The sequence below is a fragment of the Arxiozyma heterogenica genome, assembly GCF_036370985.1.
Source record: "Arxiozyma heterogenica strain weizmannii chromosome Unknown scaffold_5, whole genome shotgun sequence".
Taxonomy (NCBI): Eukaryota; Fungi; Ascomycota; class Saccharomycetes; order Saccharomycetales; family Saccharomycetaceae; genus Arxiozyma; species Arxiozyma heterogenica.
In genome coordinates this window covers 1164378-1177771 of record NW_027042658.1, presented here as the reverse complement: position 1 = coordinate 1177771, position 13394 = coordinate 1164378, and the positions used below count along the sequence as shown (strand labels likewise).

The 13394-nt window shown below is 28.5% G+C and overlaps 6 protein-coding genes across 6 annotated transcripts; 4 read left to right on the top strand and 2 right to left on the bottom strand.

Moving 5' to 3' along the window:
* Window positions 1-987: 987 nt before the first annotated feature.
* On the top strand, window positions 988-4512 carry KIP1 (Kip1p; the record flags this gene model as incomplete). The annotated part of the gene is made up of 1 exon (XM_064860824.1): window positions 988-4512. The coding sequence occupies one exon, from the start codon at window positions 988-990 to the stop codon at window positions 4510-4512; it is 3525 nt and encodes a 1174-aa protein (XP_064717841.1).
* Window positions 4513-4699: 187 nt separating this feature from the next.
* On the bottom strand, window positions 4700-7213 carry SKT5 (Skt5p; the record flags this gene model as incomplete). Its single annotated transcript, XM_064860823.1, has 1 exon — window positions 4700-7213. One exon carries the CDS (start codon window positions 7211-7213, stop codon window positions 4700-4702), a length of 2514 nt encoding a protein of 837 aa, XP_064717840.1.
* Window positions 7214-7783: 570 nt separating this feature from the next.
* Window positions 7784-10066, top strand: YEL1 (Arf family guanine nucleotide exchange factor YEL1; the record flags this gene model as incomplete). Its single annotated transcript, XM_064860822.1, has 1 exon — window positions 7784-10066. One exon carries the CDS (start codon window positions 7784-7786, stop codon window positions 10064-10066), a length of 2283 nt encoding a protein of 760 aa, XP_064717839.1.
* An 80-nt stretch (window positions 10067-10146) lies between these two features.
* Window positions 10147-10685, bottom strand: CMC2 (Cmc2p; the record flags this gene model as incomplete). The annotated part of the gene is made up of 2 exons (XM_064860821.1): window positions 10147-10448; window positions 10652-10685. The coding sequence occupies 2 exons, from the start codon at window positions 10683-10685 to the stop codon at window positions 10147-10149; spliced, it is 336 nt and encodes a 111-aa protein (XP_064717838.1).
* A 466-nt stretch (window positions 10686-11151) lies between these two features.
* On the top strand, window positions 11152-11364 carry IAI11 (Iai11p; the record flags this gene model as incomplete). The annotated part of the gene is made up of 1 exon (XM_064860820.1): window positions 11152-11364. The coding sequence occupies one exon, from the start codon at window positions 11152-11154 to the stop codon at window positions 11362-11364; it is 213 nt and encodes a 70-aa protein (XP_064717837.1).
* Window positions 11365-12087: 723 nt separating this feature from the next.
* On the top strand, window positions 12088-13371 carry SHP1 (protein phosphatase regulator SHP1; the record flags this gene model as incomplete). The annotated part of the gene is made up of 1 exon (XM_064860819.1): window positions 12088-13371. The coding sequence occupies one exon, from the start codon at window positions 12088-12090 to the stop codon at window positions 13369-13371; it is 1284 nt and encodes a 427-aa protein (XP_064717836.1).
* Between the last annotated feature and the right edge of the window lie 23 nt (window positions 13372-13394).

Sequence of the window (13394 nt, the reverse complement as noted above, 5' to 3'; positions counted from 1 at the left end):
CAGATTATACCATACCAAAATCATGGTCATTGTGCCTTGTGCTCAACCATTAACTTCTCTTCAACTGAAATCAGACAAATAATCTATATCAAAAAGAACAAAAACGCAAAAAAAAAAATATCGCGATGTTACAAAACAGAAAAAGTGAAAAAAAAAAAAGATCAAGGAATCGTGTACAAATGACGGTCACCAATGGATATTATAGCATAAGCATCTCTGGTATTGGATAATTGTGATCTAATACATCCAATTTGAAGCATGCTCTACTATATTTCTTAACGGCATGTGTTAAAGTGACAAAATATAAAAGGTATAGTATACCTCATTACTTTATTTTCAAAGCTTGTATTAATGATATTTATCTTAATGAGTTGGAATGAAATACGTATAAAAAGAAATAAGCTTATTTTTTTGCAATCTGATTGTACTCTATAATGAAGAAATATATAACGACACCCTATACTAATCTACAATATATATGTACATACATACATATACATATATATAGTGTACACGATCTATATATGGAGATGCTATTTTTTATTCCAGAATTAGCTCTTGATAAATATAAGTAATATATACTTCTTTTTGTGTTTACAAGTAAACAAAGGTATTACAAAAAAAAAAACAAACCGAAAAAAAATACGGAAAAGATTAAATAAAGTATAATGAATATAAGAAATCTTAACTGACTTTAAACATTAATAGTAGATAAGGTTGTGTTATTTACTTGTACAACTCATAAATATTGTATAATATTGAAATTTGTATCTGATAGAGTAGTGGTGGATAGGTACATTAATTAAGAAACTGAATTGAGATTCATTTGTTCATAATTCGGATATAATAAATTAATATACACAAAAACACACACAAAAGTTTCTGTTAATTTTCTTTTTATTATTTCATTTTGTATTAGTAAATACTTTAAACTATCATTACCATTAATATATCTTTTCCTAGTATTAGATAACTGAATCTATTATTATGAAGAGAAGAACAACAATAGCTAATAGCAGGAACATCTCTAATACCTCATTAATCTCTAAGAAGGGAAATTTAAGATCAAGAACTTCTCCTCCAGCCACCACAAACAGATACGATGACATAAATAAATCAAAGCAAGCTAATAATAACAATAGCAATGACAACAACAATCCCGTATCCAATTCCCTCAATACAAGAGGTTCTAATATACAGGTCTATGTACGTTGTAGATCCAGAAATCAAAGAGAAATAGATGAAAAGAGTAGTGTAGTCATATCAACTAGAGGTCACCAGGGGAAAGAAGTTATATTTTCTAGCTCCTCTTCCCCGTTATCATATCAAAGAAAAACTTACTTTTTTGATCAAGTATTTGGTGCAGAAAGTGATCAAGAATTAGTATTCAACACCACTACCAAGAATTATATCGAAGAAATGTTGCAAGGTTATAACTGCACAATCTTTGCTTATGGCCAAACCGGCACAGGGAAAACTTATACTATGTCTGGTGATTTAAATATACTGGGTGACGTAACTTCTAGAGATAAGATTCTGCTCGGTGAACATGCTGGGATCATACCAAGGGTACTTGTTGACTTGTTCCAAAGATTAGACAAAGAAAAGGGACAATATACAGTTAAAATATCTTTTTTAGAACTTTATAATGAGAGACTGAAAGATTTACTATCCAATGTTAATAATGGCGAAGAAGAATCGATCCGAATATTTGATAATAACTCCAATAATACACCTAATAATAATGCAAATTTACTGAATCCAATTAACAAAAACTTAAATAAAAGACATAGCATATCGAGCTCTAATTTGTCATCTAATCAAAATTTCTCCCAACTTCGGTCCAAACTATATAACTCAAATACAACATCCAATTTTGGTGATAATCAATCATCTATCATGGTGAAAGGTATGGACGAGATCTATATTAAATCTGCATTTGAAGGTTTGCAATTATTAACGGAAGGTTCGCTAAAAAGAAAAGTAGCAGCCACCAAATGTAATGATTTATCATCTAGATCTCATACAATTTTTACTGTAACTACCAATATTGTTCAAATTGATCCGATCTCTGGGGAACAATTTGTTAAGATCGGCAAACTAAATTTAGTTGATTTGGCAGGTAGTGAAAATATCAATAGATCAGGTGCAGAAAATAAAAGAGCTCAAGAAGCTGGCTTAATCAACAAATCATTACTCACGTTAGGACGAGTAATAAATGCATTGGTGGATCATTCACAACACATTCCATATAGAGAATCTAAATTAACAAGATTATTGCAAGATTCGTTAGGTGGGAAGACCAAAACTTGCATTATAGCAACGATATCACCTGCCAAAATATCCATGGAAGAAACTATAAGTACTTTAGAATATGCTACGAGAGCCAAGTCGATTAAAAATACGCCACAAGTCAATCAATCTTTAGCTAAAGATGCTTCTTTAAGCACATATATTAATACGATTGAAAAATTGCAAAATGATTTAAGAGCAAGTAGACAAAAAGAAGGTATATATATCACACAAGATCAATATGATTTGTATGAGAGTAATTCGATTTTGGTTAATGAACAAAAGATGCGAATACACAACATGGAGGATCAATTAGAAAGATTCAAAAAAAAAAATACGTGGAACAAACTGAGATCAATAAAGAATTGGAACAAAAATGCAATAGTATGGAAGTTGAAAAAAAAATCTTTACAATCTGATAAGTTTTTTTTAATATCTTTAATTGAGGAATACTTACAAAAATGGGATAATTTATCCAATGAAATCAAACATATCCATAACAATAATATAACTTTATTAAATGAAATTAACACTGAAAGAAATCATTTATGTTCAGATCTAAATGTTAGTATTGATGAAAGAAAGGAAATATCCACTCAAATTCTGAAACAGATTGATATGTTGAGTAAACTTCAAATAACTACAAAGGATTATAATCAAAGATTTGAGACTGTACTTAAAGGTGTTAATGGTGAGTTAGATACAAAAACCACACAATTTGAAACAAACACTTTAAAAATATTAGAAGATATCAATATAGATGATGTTATCACCTCTGTAGAACAAATGGAAACATCTCTTAAATCCTGTTTTAAAGAACTGAGTGAACCAAGAGATGCATTAATTCAACCTATATATAAAACACATAGAGAGATTGTAGAAAATTGCTTATCAGATATTAAGACGTTCTGTAAAGAATTAGAAGCTAAAAATGTTAATTTGGTGACTGCACTCTCTTCTACAGTAAATAATAATTACCAGTCATTCGAATCCATGATTAATAATAAAAATAATCAAACATCTGAATTAATTGACAACAAGATACAATATATTCAAAGTCTTGAACAACAACTGCAACAGGAGAGACAAGCATCAATGAATATGCAAAAGCATATCCAATCACTACAAAATTACATTTCAAAAGATATCCAAGGACAAAGAATAGGTATGTTTGAAAATATGTCTCGTATCTTTAAGGCATTAGAAAGACAACAATTGGAATTGGATCAGAATATATATGAAAAATCACTTTTGGCTTTTAATAATTATAATAAAGAGACAGAGACAGCAACAAAGAAGATTTTTAGTGATCTGACAATAGGCTCTATTGAATGTATGGAAAATATTCAAGCATTGAATAAACAAACCAACAAAGAATTATTAACAACTATTCAACAAAACAATGATGCAAACAAAAAACTAATTGACAGTATTTCATTCTCAAATGATATTTCTAGATTAATTAAAAAGCTTGAATGTCATTGTAGTCAAGAAACATCGCTAAAACTACAAACTGTGATTGATTCCACTGATTCAAGTATTTCATCAAATATCGAAAAAGCTAATATTCAAATAATACAAATTATAAAAAATTTATCTAATAATGTTTCCTGTGTTTCCAATGTCAATAAATTACAACTTTCAAAACTATCCACTTGTGTTAAAGAGTTATGCGAATACATTTTGAAAACATATCATGGTAATTTATTTCAAATATCAACTACGCAAAATGATATATTGTCCGATCATTACACTAATTTAAAACAAATTACAGAAGAATTAACAATTTTGATCAATTCCAATACTGATTTCCAAGAAATAAAGCCACTGATAGATGTTGAAAATCGTATTCAAGCAAATATTCCCACCTTTACTCAACCTAAAAATTATGAAATATATAAAGATATAAAAGAACAAGACATGCATAATTCAATACCAAGTAATGATACTACAGAAGAAATGTCACCAAAACCTGATACCGAACCACTGACAAACCCAAGTACTCCTGTACCAGTACCAGATCAACCTTTACCAAAAGTGCTAGTACCAAAAAGCATAAATTCAACCAGTAAACGTGCCTATATTATACCTGGATTATTAAAGGAGAATGACACAGAACACAAAGGAGAAAATAATCTTAAGAGAAAATTTAGTACAGCAATGAAACCAGATAATGAGAAAATGGTTTCAGATAAATATCCTAACAAAAATCCACAATAACATTTAAAAATTAGTAGCCTATTATAAAAGATAATAAAAAAAGGACAAAATTAGATTGCAAGAATATATCAAAAAAGAATTCATATTTGCCTAATAGAATATTTATTAGATACATATTTATACACACAATAGCATGACATATATAAGCCTATTATGTCTTTTTCTTCAATAAACAAAAATAAGATCTTTACATGATTATACAGTCTTTTTTAGGTTTTTCCTTATCTTCTTCAGCAAAGCCATTTGACTTTTGCTTTTTAGGGAAAATGGTCTTGTTTTGTTTTAATTTTGCCTGTTTATGTAGTAATTTTGGAGTATCTGCTGATGTTGAAAATTTAAATGTGTTACTTGTGGAAGATTTAGAATTAGAAAGTACATGCGTTATTTGGTTTACTTCACTATTTGACTGAATAATACCACCGCTTGGAGTATGTTGCGACTGAACTGAATTTTGTAAATTAAAATTGTCTACAAAGCCCATTGGCATTTTTGTAGAAGTAAAAGCAGTGCCATTAATATGACTCTCTTCAAATTGTGTTTGTGTTTTTGAATTATTGTTATGGTTGTCGTCAATATTAAAATTGGTCGCCCTATTTACTTTGAATGCTGATGATTCAGAATTAGACACTGCTTCTTCATATATAACATTTTTAACTTCATTACTCTTAACCCGCTCATTTTCTACATATCCATCATATTGTTTCTTATCAGAATTAGGATCAGGTGTCACTTTATTTTCTTCCTTTTTTTCATCCACTGGAACGCAGCTTTTATCATTTAATTCAGTGTCGGATATACCAAACAAATTTAGTGTACTAATACTTAGAGTTTTACGAGAGTGGTTCTTATCTTTTATTTTATAGTTTTTCGACGATTTTTTAGGAATCTTCATGTTAGTTTTCTTCAATTTATTGATTGCTCTTTCATCATTATTCTTTGCTGCCCGTTGATACCATTTCAAAGATGCAGTTTTATCAGCAGAACAACCTTTCCCATGTTCATAAAAATATCCCAAAGTAAATTGTGCTTTAGCATACCCTGCAACCGCAGCTTTATGTGCCCATTGGAATGCTTCATTTTCATCTTTAGAAAATGCAGGTTCTGCACCTAACAAGTACCATGCACACAAGCCTAGCATTGCTACTGGATCTCCTCTTAAAGCGGCTTGTGTATAGTAATGAACAGAAAGACTAACATCTTGAGGAACAGTATCATTTCCCGTTTCATAAATTTGTCCTAATAATGTTGATGAGGGAACATGACCCAGAGCAGCAGCTTCAATGTATAATTCCATTGCGTATTTTTCATCTGGTATAAGAATATCCAAAAATCCAACTTCATAAATTTTTGCTAATTCATAAGGAGCCGCTGCTGTCAATTCAGTAGCCCTTGCAGCAGCCCTAGATAGCCATTTGATACCATTTTGTTTTGTGTTCACATCAGTGGGCAGACCCATCTTACCGTAAAAAGAATATAAACCTAATTTAAACATCGCAGATGGATGATTTCTTGAAGCAGCAAATTTCAAGAAATTTAACGCCTTCCTTGAATCACTTGTAGTACCAATCCCTTCTTCATAGCAATGTGCAGTTCTATAAGCACTTTCAATATGTCCATGCTTAGCAGCTGTTTGAAATAAGATAAAAGCTTCTTTATTGTCAACTTTGCCAAAGACACCAGATGAATACGAATCTGCCAATAAATATTGAGCATCAGCGTAACCTTTAACACTTAATTTTTTTAAATAATGCTTAGATTCCTTAAGAAACATCTTCTTCATCTCTTGTTCTTCCGTAGTTTTTTCAGATAAAAAGGAAGATGTATTAGATTCTGTATTTGTGGTTAAAGCAGTTTGTAACAAATATTGTGCAAATTCAAATAACATTTTAGGATCCTTTGATTTTTTAACACTTTCTTTATACATTTCAATAGTTTTTAATCTTGGTACCAAAGATGAATTATTCTCTTCACCAAGATACTTTTTAATTATTTGATGTGACATATCTGCAACAGATTCATTAGTTGATGTCAATTGTGCTTCACTGTTAGTATTTAATAAATATAAATGAGAAAGATCTACTGATTGTGATTTTTTTCTTAATGATGCCAAATTAATAGATGTAGTTGACATATTATTACTATTAATTTTATGCATGTTATTCAAATTTGTTGTTGAAGCTGTATTAGGTGTATTAACTGTATGAAGTGATGACGAACTACCTATTTCAGATAATCCACTACCATTATAAGTTGCAGGATCCCGTATCTTGTTAGGTGCTATTTTAAATAAAGATATATCTTCCTTGTTATTATTATTAGATGAAGAATTATCTAGAGATACAATTGTTCTACTAATTGGTATAGGAAGGTCTTGATTATTTGGATAAACATAGTTATTTATTCTATTGTTATTAACAATGTCATCGTTATTAAGTATATCTTGCTGTACAGCAACTTTATCTAACATATTGTTTGTGTCAACAGTTTCAAAAGACAGTCCTAACCCTAGACTTTCCTTAGAATCATCTAAATTTGTAAAATTGTCTATTGTAGAATCATTCGTATTTAAATTAACCTCATTCATCTGTGAACTATTACCATTAACTAATAAATTTGGTTGGGAATGTACCTTACCTTGGAAAAGTCCTTTGTACGGATGTCCTTTACCAACTTTAGTTTGTTCAGATAATGGAGACATCATTTATTTAACCATCAAAACGAAAAATATACATATATATACAAGCAGTAGTATAAACTTAGGCTAATATAACGTTCTAGGAAATAGTTAATTCTAAATAATTAAAACCTTTTTTTATCCTTAGAATTTTCCCTTTATATGATATTATCTATTGCTTTTATTACCAGTTCAAGTCCTTTTTACATATGTATTGATATTAACTTCTTTTACGTTAAAGCTTCCTTTCGAACAATGTTGCTTCTATTTTTAAATTTTATTTTTTTTTTTTAGTTTTTTAACAAAATTTTTATTCATCCTTTAATTAATATCAGTAAAAGGAAAAATTAAAATTCTCGATGAGATCGAAGAATTAGAAGAAGAAAAATCAAAACATTCAAGAAACATAGATTATGAAACATTAGTGTAACATATTTTCCATATGATCTGTTGGATATTTAAAAATATTAGTAACAAAAGCCATCTACATAGTTTGAAACAAAATTTTCTTTATTAAAATAAGGATTAAAGATAAGACAACTAAGAGGTACACGGATATATATTGCAAAATAATCCAATGAGGAATTGGGTTCAAATATGAAATCCCAAACAAGTAAAAACAATATAATGAGTTCTCAAACTCAGTTGAATACAAATAATTTTACTTTATCATCTCTAGGTTCATCTTTACTACGAACGCCTCTAATAAATAATAACAGTAGAGATAGTTTTTTCAGCGATGAATACAAAGGTACAGGTATTAATGACAGTGATTCACTAATAATAAAAGACATGACATCTTATATGGGGAGTATGTCAGTTGAAGGATCTGTGAATGCGTCTCCCAATATTTTACGTCAAGAAACAATATCCACTGACAACTCTGTAATAATTGCACAAGAGATATTTGATGGAACATACAACGCGATATCTTACAAAGAATATGCAAACTTTTTAGGAGAAAAGACCAACAATGAAATATTGAGTAATTTTATTCTATTATTAAGACCATTACCATATTCACTATTATCTGTTCTTCATAAGTTATCCAACAATCTTTATTTGATTGCTGAATCCCAAAATATGGATAAAATATTAGAAGAAGTGAGTAAACAATGGGTCAATACATATCCAGATAGCAAATGGGGAAATAGATACCAATTATGTCATATAATATTATTTTCTTTGTTAATATTAAATTCAGATATGCATAATGAAGAGAATAAAGCTAATCAGAATTACAATAAATTTACATGTGAAGAATTCATTAGTAATACTCTGACAGCTATTGAAATTGAACTAAACAAATCAAGGGATAGCAATTTTATTATTTTTGATAATTATGAGGAAGTTAAAATGGATCTTACAAATGAACTAGTATCTTATTATGAATCATTAAAATATAGTGCACTTCCTGTTTTAAAAATACGATCGAATGAATATTATAGCAAGGAATCAAGAGATGATAAAAGCATTATGACATCAAGAGGGAATCATATTAAAAGAACAACCTCTAGTGTTAGTACTCTGACAAAATCTACCTCTATATCAATATTTGATAAAAAATCATTACGTTCAATAAAATCTCAGTTAAATTTACAAAATCATGATTTTGATAAAAAGAAGAGGAAGAATTTACAAGATCAGAAATTTAATTTATTATACGTCAAGGAACCATTTGATGATCAATTCATTGAAAAAAGATGTCCTATTTGGATAATAGACACAGTTTTATACCTCTATGAGGATAGTTATAAAATATTAAAATTATTTAAAGGGCAACTAAATAGCGAAATAGACTATCACCCCTCTAGTCATGAAAATGAGTTTAATAATGATAAGACAAGTAGTAATATTAGTAATAATAGTTATAATAGTAGAAGCTCTTTTAAAAGTAAGTCATCTTTTTTATTAAAGTGGTTAAAGAAACAGCAAAAGTTGAAACAACATCAATTTTCTAATAATTATTTAAAACGTAATCACACAGCATTCTTAGAATCGGATTTCAAGTGGTTAAAACTTAGAATCAAAATAAATGAAGGTAGATTATTTATTTATAAAGACAATAAAGAAAGGCAAAAAGGAGGAGAAATATACAGAGACACACATTATCAAAAAGGAGATTGTTTTGTAATAGACTTGTTTGACTGTACAGCTGAATTATTACAAACAAATATAATTATTAGCAAACAGAATGATTCATCTGATATCGACCATTCAAATTATAATATTAATATTAATATTCCTTATAACGACATAAATCATCAACATATAATTAACAACAGCAGTGGTAGCAATAGCAGTAAAAACGGTAAAAAGAATTATAATGAAAATATTGTATTACAATTATGTACTACGAATAAAGATAAAGCGGATTATATTGTCAAATGCATAAATTTTTGGGCATCTAGAATAAGTTCAATACCAGATTCACAATTTGAACTTGTGTCAAATGAGGAATATGGCTGGAGCAACAAAGTTTTGTCGTTACCTTTTAGAGAATCTGATATAGTTAAATTAAATCAAATTAAAATTTCTGAATGGAAACCATTGTTATCCATATTGGATATATTTGATATAGATGATGAGGAAGCTGAAAGTTATATGATGATAGAAAAAGATCAGAAGTTAAACGAAAAATTGAATGAATTAAATGGTTTTATAATTAGATTAGATGAATTAATCGATAAACATAATCAAATTAAACCTGATGTAATTAACATTTGGAATGAAACTAGACAGTTTGATAAAGTGATGAATAACTGGAATAATAAATATTTATTTTTAAACAACCAATATCAAAGACAATTAACTTATTATAACATACTAAATGAAGTATATTTGAAATATTGTGTTCCAATGAGATCAGATAATCATTAGAAAAAGATACATGCATGTATATTCATCTTATTATATAATATTGATACTTACAAGAAAGGGCGGAAGAATATTATATATATTCAGGATTGATTTGGTGTAGAATTATCACTTGCGAAAGTAGATTTATCTTTTTTAGCCAATTGTCTTTCTAAAATAATCTTTAATATTTTGTCTTCTTCATCATTATCAAATTGTTTCCATTTAGATTCTAATATACCTCTTTTTTCTTTATTTTTTATTATTGCATGTTTTTTAGCTTCAAAGGAAGCCCTTTTTAAGCATTCTGTTAATGCATCCTTTTCGTTATTACAGACACCAAACATTCTCTTATAAAATTGTTTTTGATGACATTTATTTAGTGCTTCAATAAATTCATGGCACGCTATACTTAAAAAAAATAAAATATTAAATATTAATAAAATCTACAAAAAGATTTGTTAAATACGAGATTAAAGTTAGTAATATTATCTATAAATGAAATGAACAATTCGATATACATATATATCAACTGATTTGTTCTCTATTTCTCTTGTATGCTCACTTAGTTAATTAAATTTTTTACAAATAATAACTATTTACACATACATATAAATCTTTCTGATTCTAATTGTGGGTGCATATTGTATCAATGTATCAGTATGTTAACTTGTCTGAAACTTTTCTTGTGCTTTTAATAATCAAAGGTCACTAGTCCTATATAAAACAATCTGTGTATAAATAATTATTCTTTGTTCGTACTTGTACTAGATATCCATACCAGGTGCATATTATGTATAATATGTTAGTTTCTATAAGATGAAACTATAATGTTTCTATTTTTTTTTTTTCATTTCCCCTTCTTTTTGAGTCCCCCCCCTCCTCCTATCGGAATTTTATCTAAAGATACAAGCAGTGAAGTAGATAGATTCATCAATATACACAAAGCAGTATTAGAATATACATGGCAAAAGTATATGGATTTAATAATTCTGACTAAACTAAGACGATTTTTAGACGAATATTTCTATGATACAATACTACTAGAAAGATATTAAGAAAAAAAATTAAACTGAAACAGTCTAATAAACATATCATTTACAACAACAATGGATTCATTGTATAAAGAAAGAAGAAAACAACAGATGTTAAGGTTCTTTGGAGCAACAACATTGACTTTAATATCATGTAGATTTATGATGAAATTTTTAACACCAAGGGTAGAATCACCATTAGTGAATAATCTTGTTAAAAAACAATGTATGTCAAAGTTGCTTCTTTCTTTCCCTCTTTTTTTATTTATTTATTATAGAGACAAATAGAAAGTTATGCATATAAATATATACACATTACTAACATTATATTTATCATTTTTATTATTTTGTCATTAGGTTTAGTATAGACAAACCAAATTATTTTCAATTCAATCATAAGATTCCAAACGAGTTAATCAGTAAATACGGTAATAACAATATTAAAAATAAATCCCAATATAAGAATGAACCAAGAATGATTTCTGTTGTAATGGGCACAATTGGAATAACTAGTGGTTTGCTTTTAATGAGTGTGACAGGAACTCTTTGGACATTAAATGTTTCAACTTTAAATGAATGGAGACAACTATGTAAAATATAAAATCTTTTATAAATATAATTAACACAATTCAACCATACCTATGTATATTGTATAATGCATGTTGGATACATTTTGTATATATACCTGTAAATAATATATAACGTAAAAAATGCTTACTAATTCTGATAACCAATATACTGGTTAACGGTGTATGGGTGTTTAGTAAGCATCTTTAGTTCCCTTTGAAGTTAAAAAAAAAAAAAAAAAAAAAAGATACACAGAAACAGGAATTAATAGCAACGCACCTGTGTTGCTGTCAGTTTTATATCAACTAACCTTGAATATATTTGTAATTTTCATGTATACGAATACATAGTTATCATTTAACAATTATTTATTATACAAACAAATAGTCGTAAATCAAGTCAACATTTAATAAAAAGCAAACGTCCAAACAAAATTAAAACAAAATGAATGATAATACGGAGGATATTACTAGGTTTATGTCTTTTACTAACGTTTCTTTTAACGTTGCTAAGAACTATTTGGATAATTATGGTGATTTAAATACTGCAATGGAAGCATATTATGAGGACCAAAAGGATTTACTCGAAGAAAGAAAGGAAAAGGAAAAATATTATAATAATTTAGAAAGACAAACTTTTAACAAAGAAAAACAAACATCATCAATATCTCCAGCTTTATCTTCAACAAATAATACTCGCCCAATTTCAAGAAATACTAATAAGAGTTCTAATTCTAATTCAAAATTTATGTCTTTTTCAGATATGCTCAGATCCAACACTGCAGATAATGATGACGACAATGATACAAAACCACGTAATACATTTGCAGGTGGTGAAACTTCTGGATTAGAGATTACTGACCCTAATAATGATAGGAAGAATACAAATTCTCTAATAAGAGATCTTTTAGAAAGGGCTCAAAAGAATGGTGAACAAATGGAAGACTCTAATTTCCCAAATATTGAAGGCAATACGGATTCAAAGCCATCATTTATTGGAAAGGGGTACCGTCTTGGATCCCTGGTTGATAAACCCAGTGAAATTGTAGAGGAGTTTTCTAGTTTAAAGGATAATAATAATAGTAATACGGGCATGCAAAAAGTAACAAGGGAAATAACTTTTTGGAAAGATGGTTTCCAAGTTGGTTCCGATGGGAAACTATACAGGTATGATGATCCAGCTAATGAGTTTTTCTTAAATGAACTGAATCAAGGTAGAGCACCTTTAAAATTATTGGATGTTAAGTTTGGTCAAGAAGTGGAAGTCAACGTTTTTAAAAAATTAGATGAAAATTATAAACCTCCAAAGAGAAAATTAGGTGGATTCTACGGGAAAGGTCAAAGATTGGGATCACCCATCCCTGGCGAACCTACACCAACATTAAATATCGATGATACAAATACTAATACTAATACTGATACTGATACCAATAATAATAATAATAAAAATGAGAACTATACTAAAAACTCAAAAGAAAATAGTACTCAACAAACTCAAACAGATACAACTATACAGATTAGATATGCCACAGGGAAAAGAGAGGTTTTTCATTGTAATTCCACAGACAAAGTAAGATCATTATATGAACATGTTAGAACAAATACAGATGATCCAAATAGAACATTTACATTAAATTATGTGTTCCCAATAAAACCAATTGAAAATATGGATCAGACTTTATCGGAAGCCAATTTGAATAATTCTGTAGTTGTACAAAGATGGATATAAAAAATATTATTTTGTATTTTTTA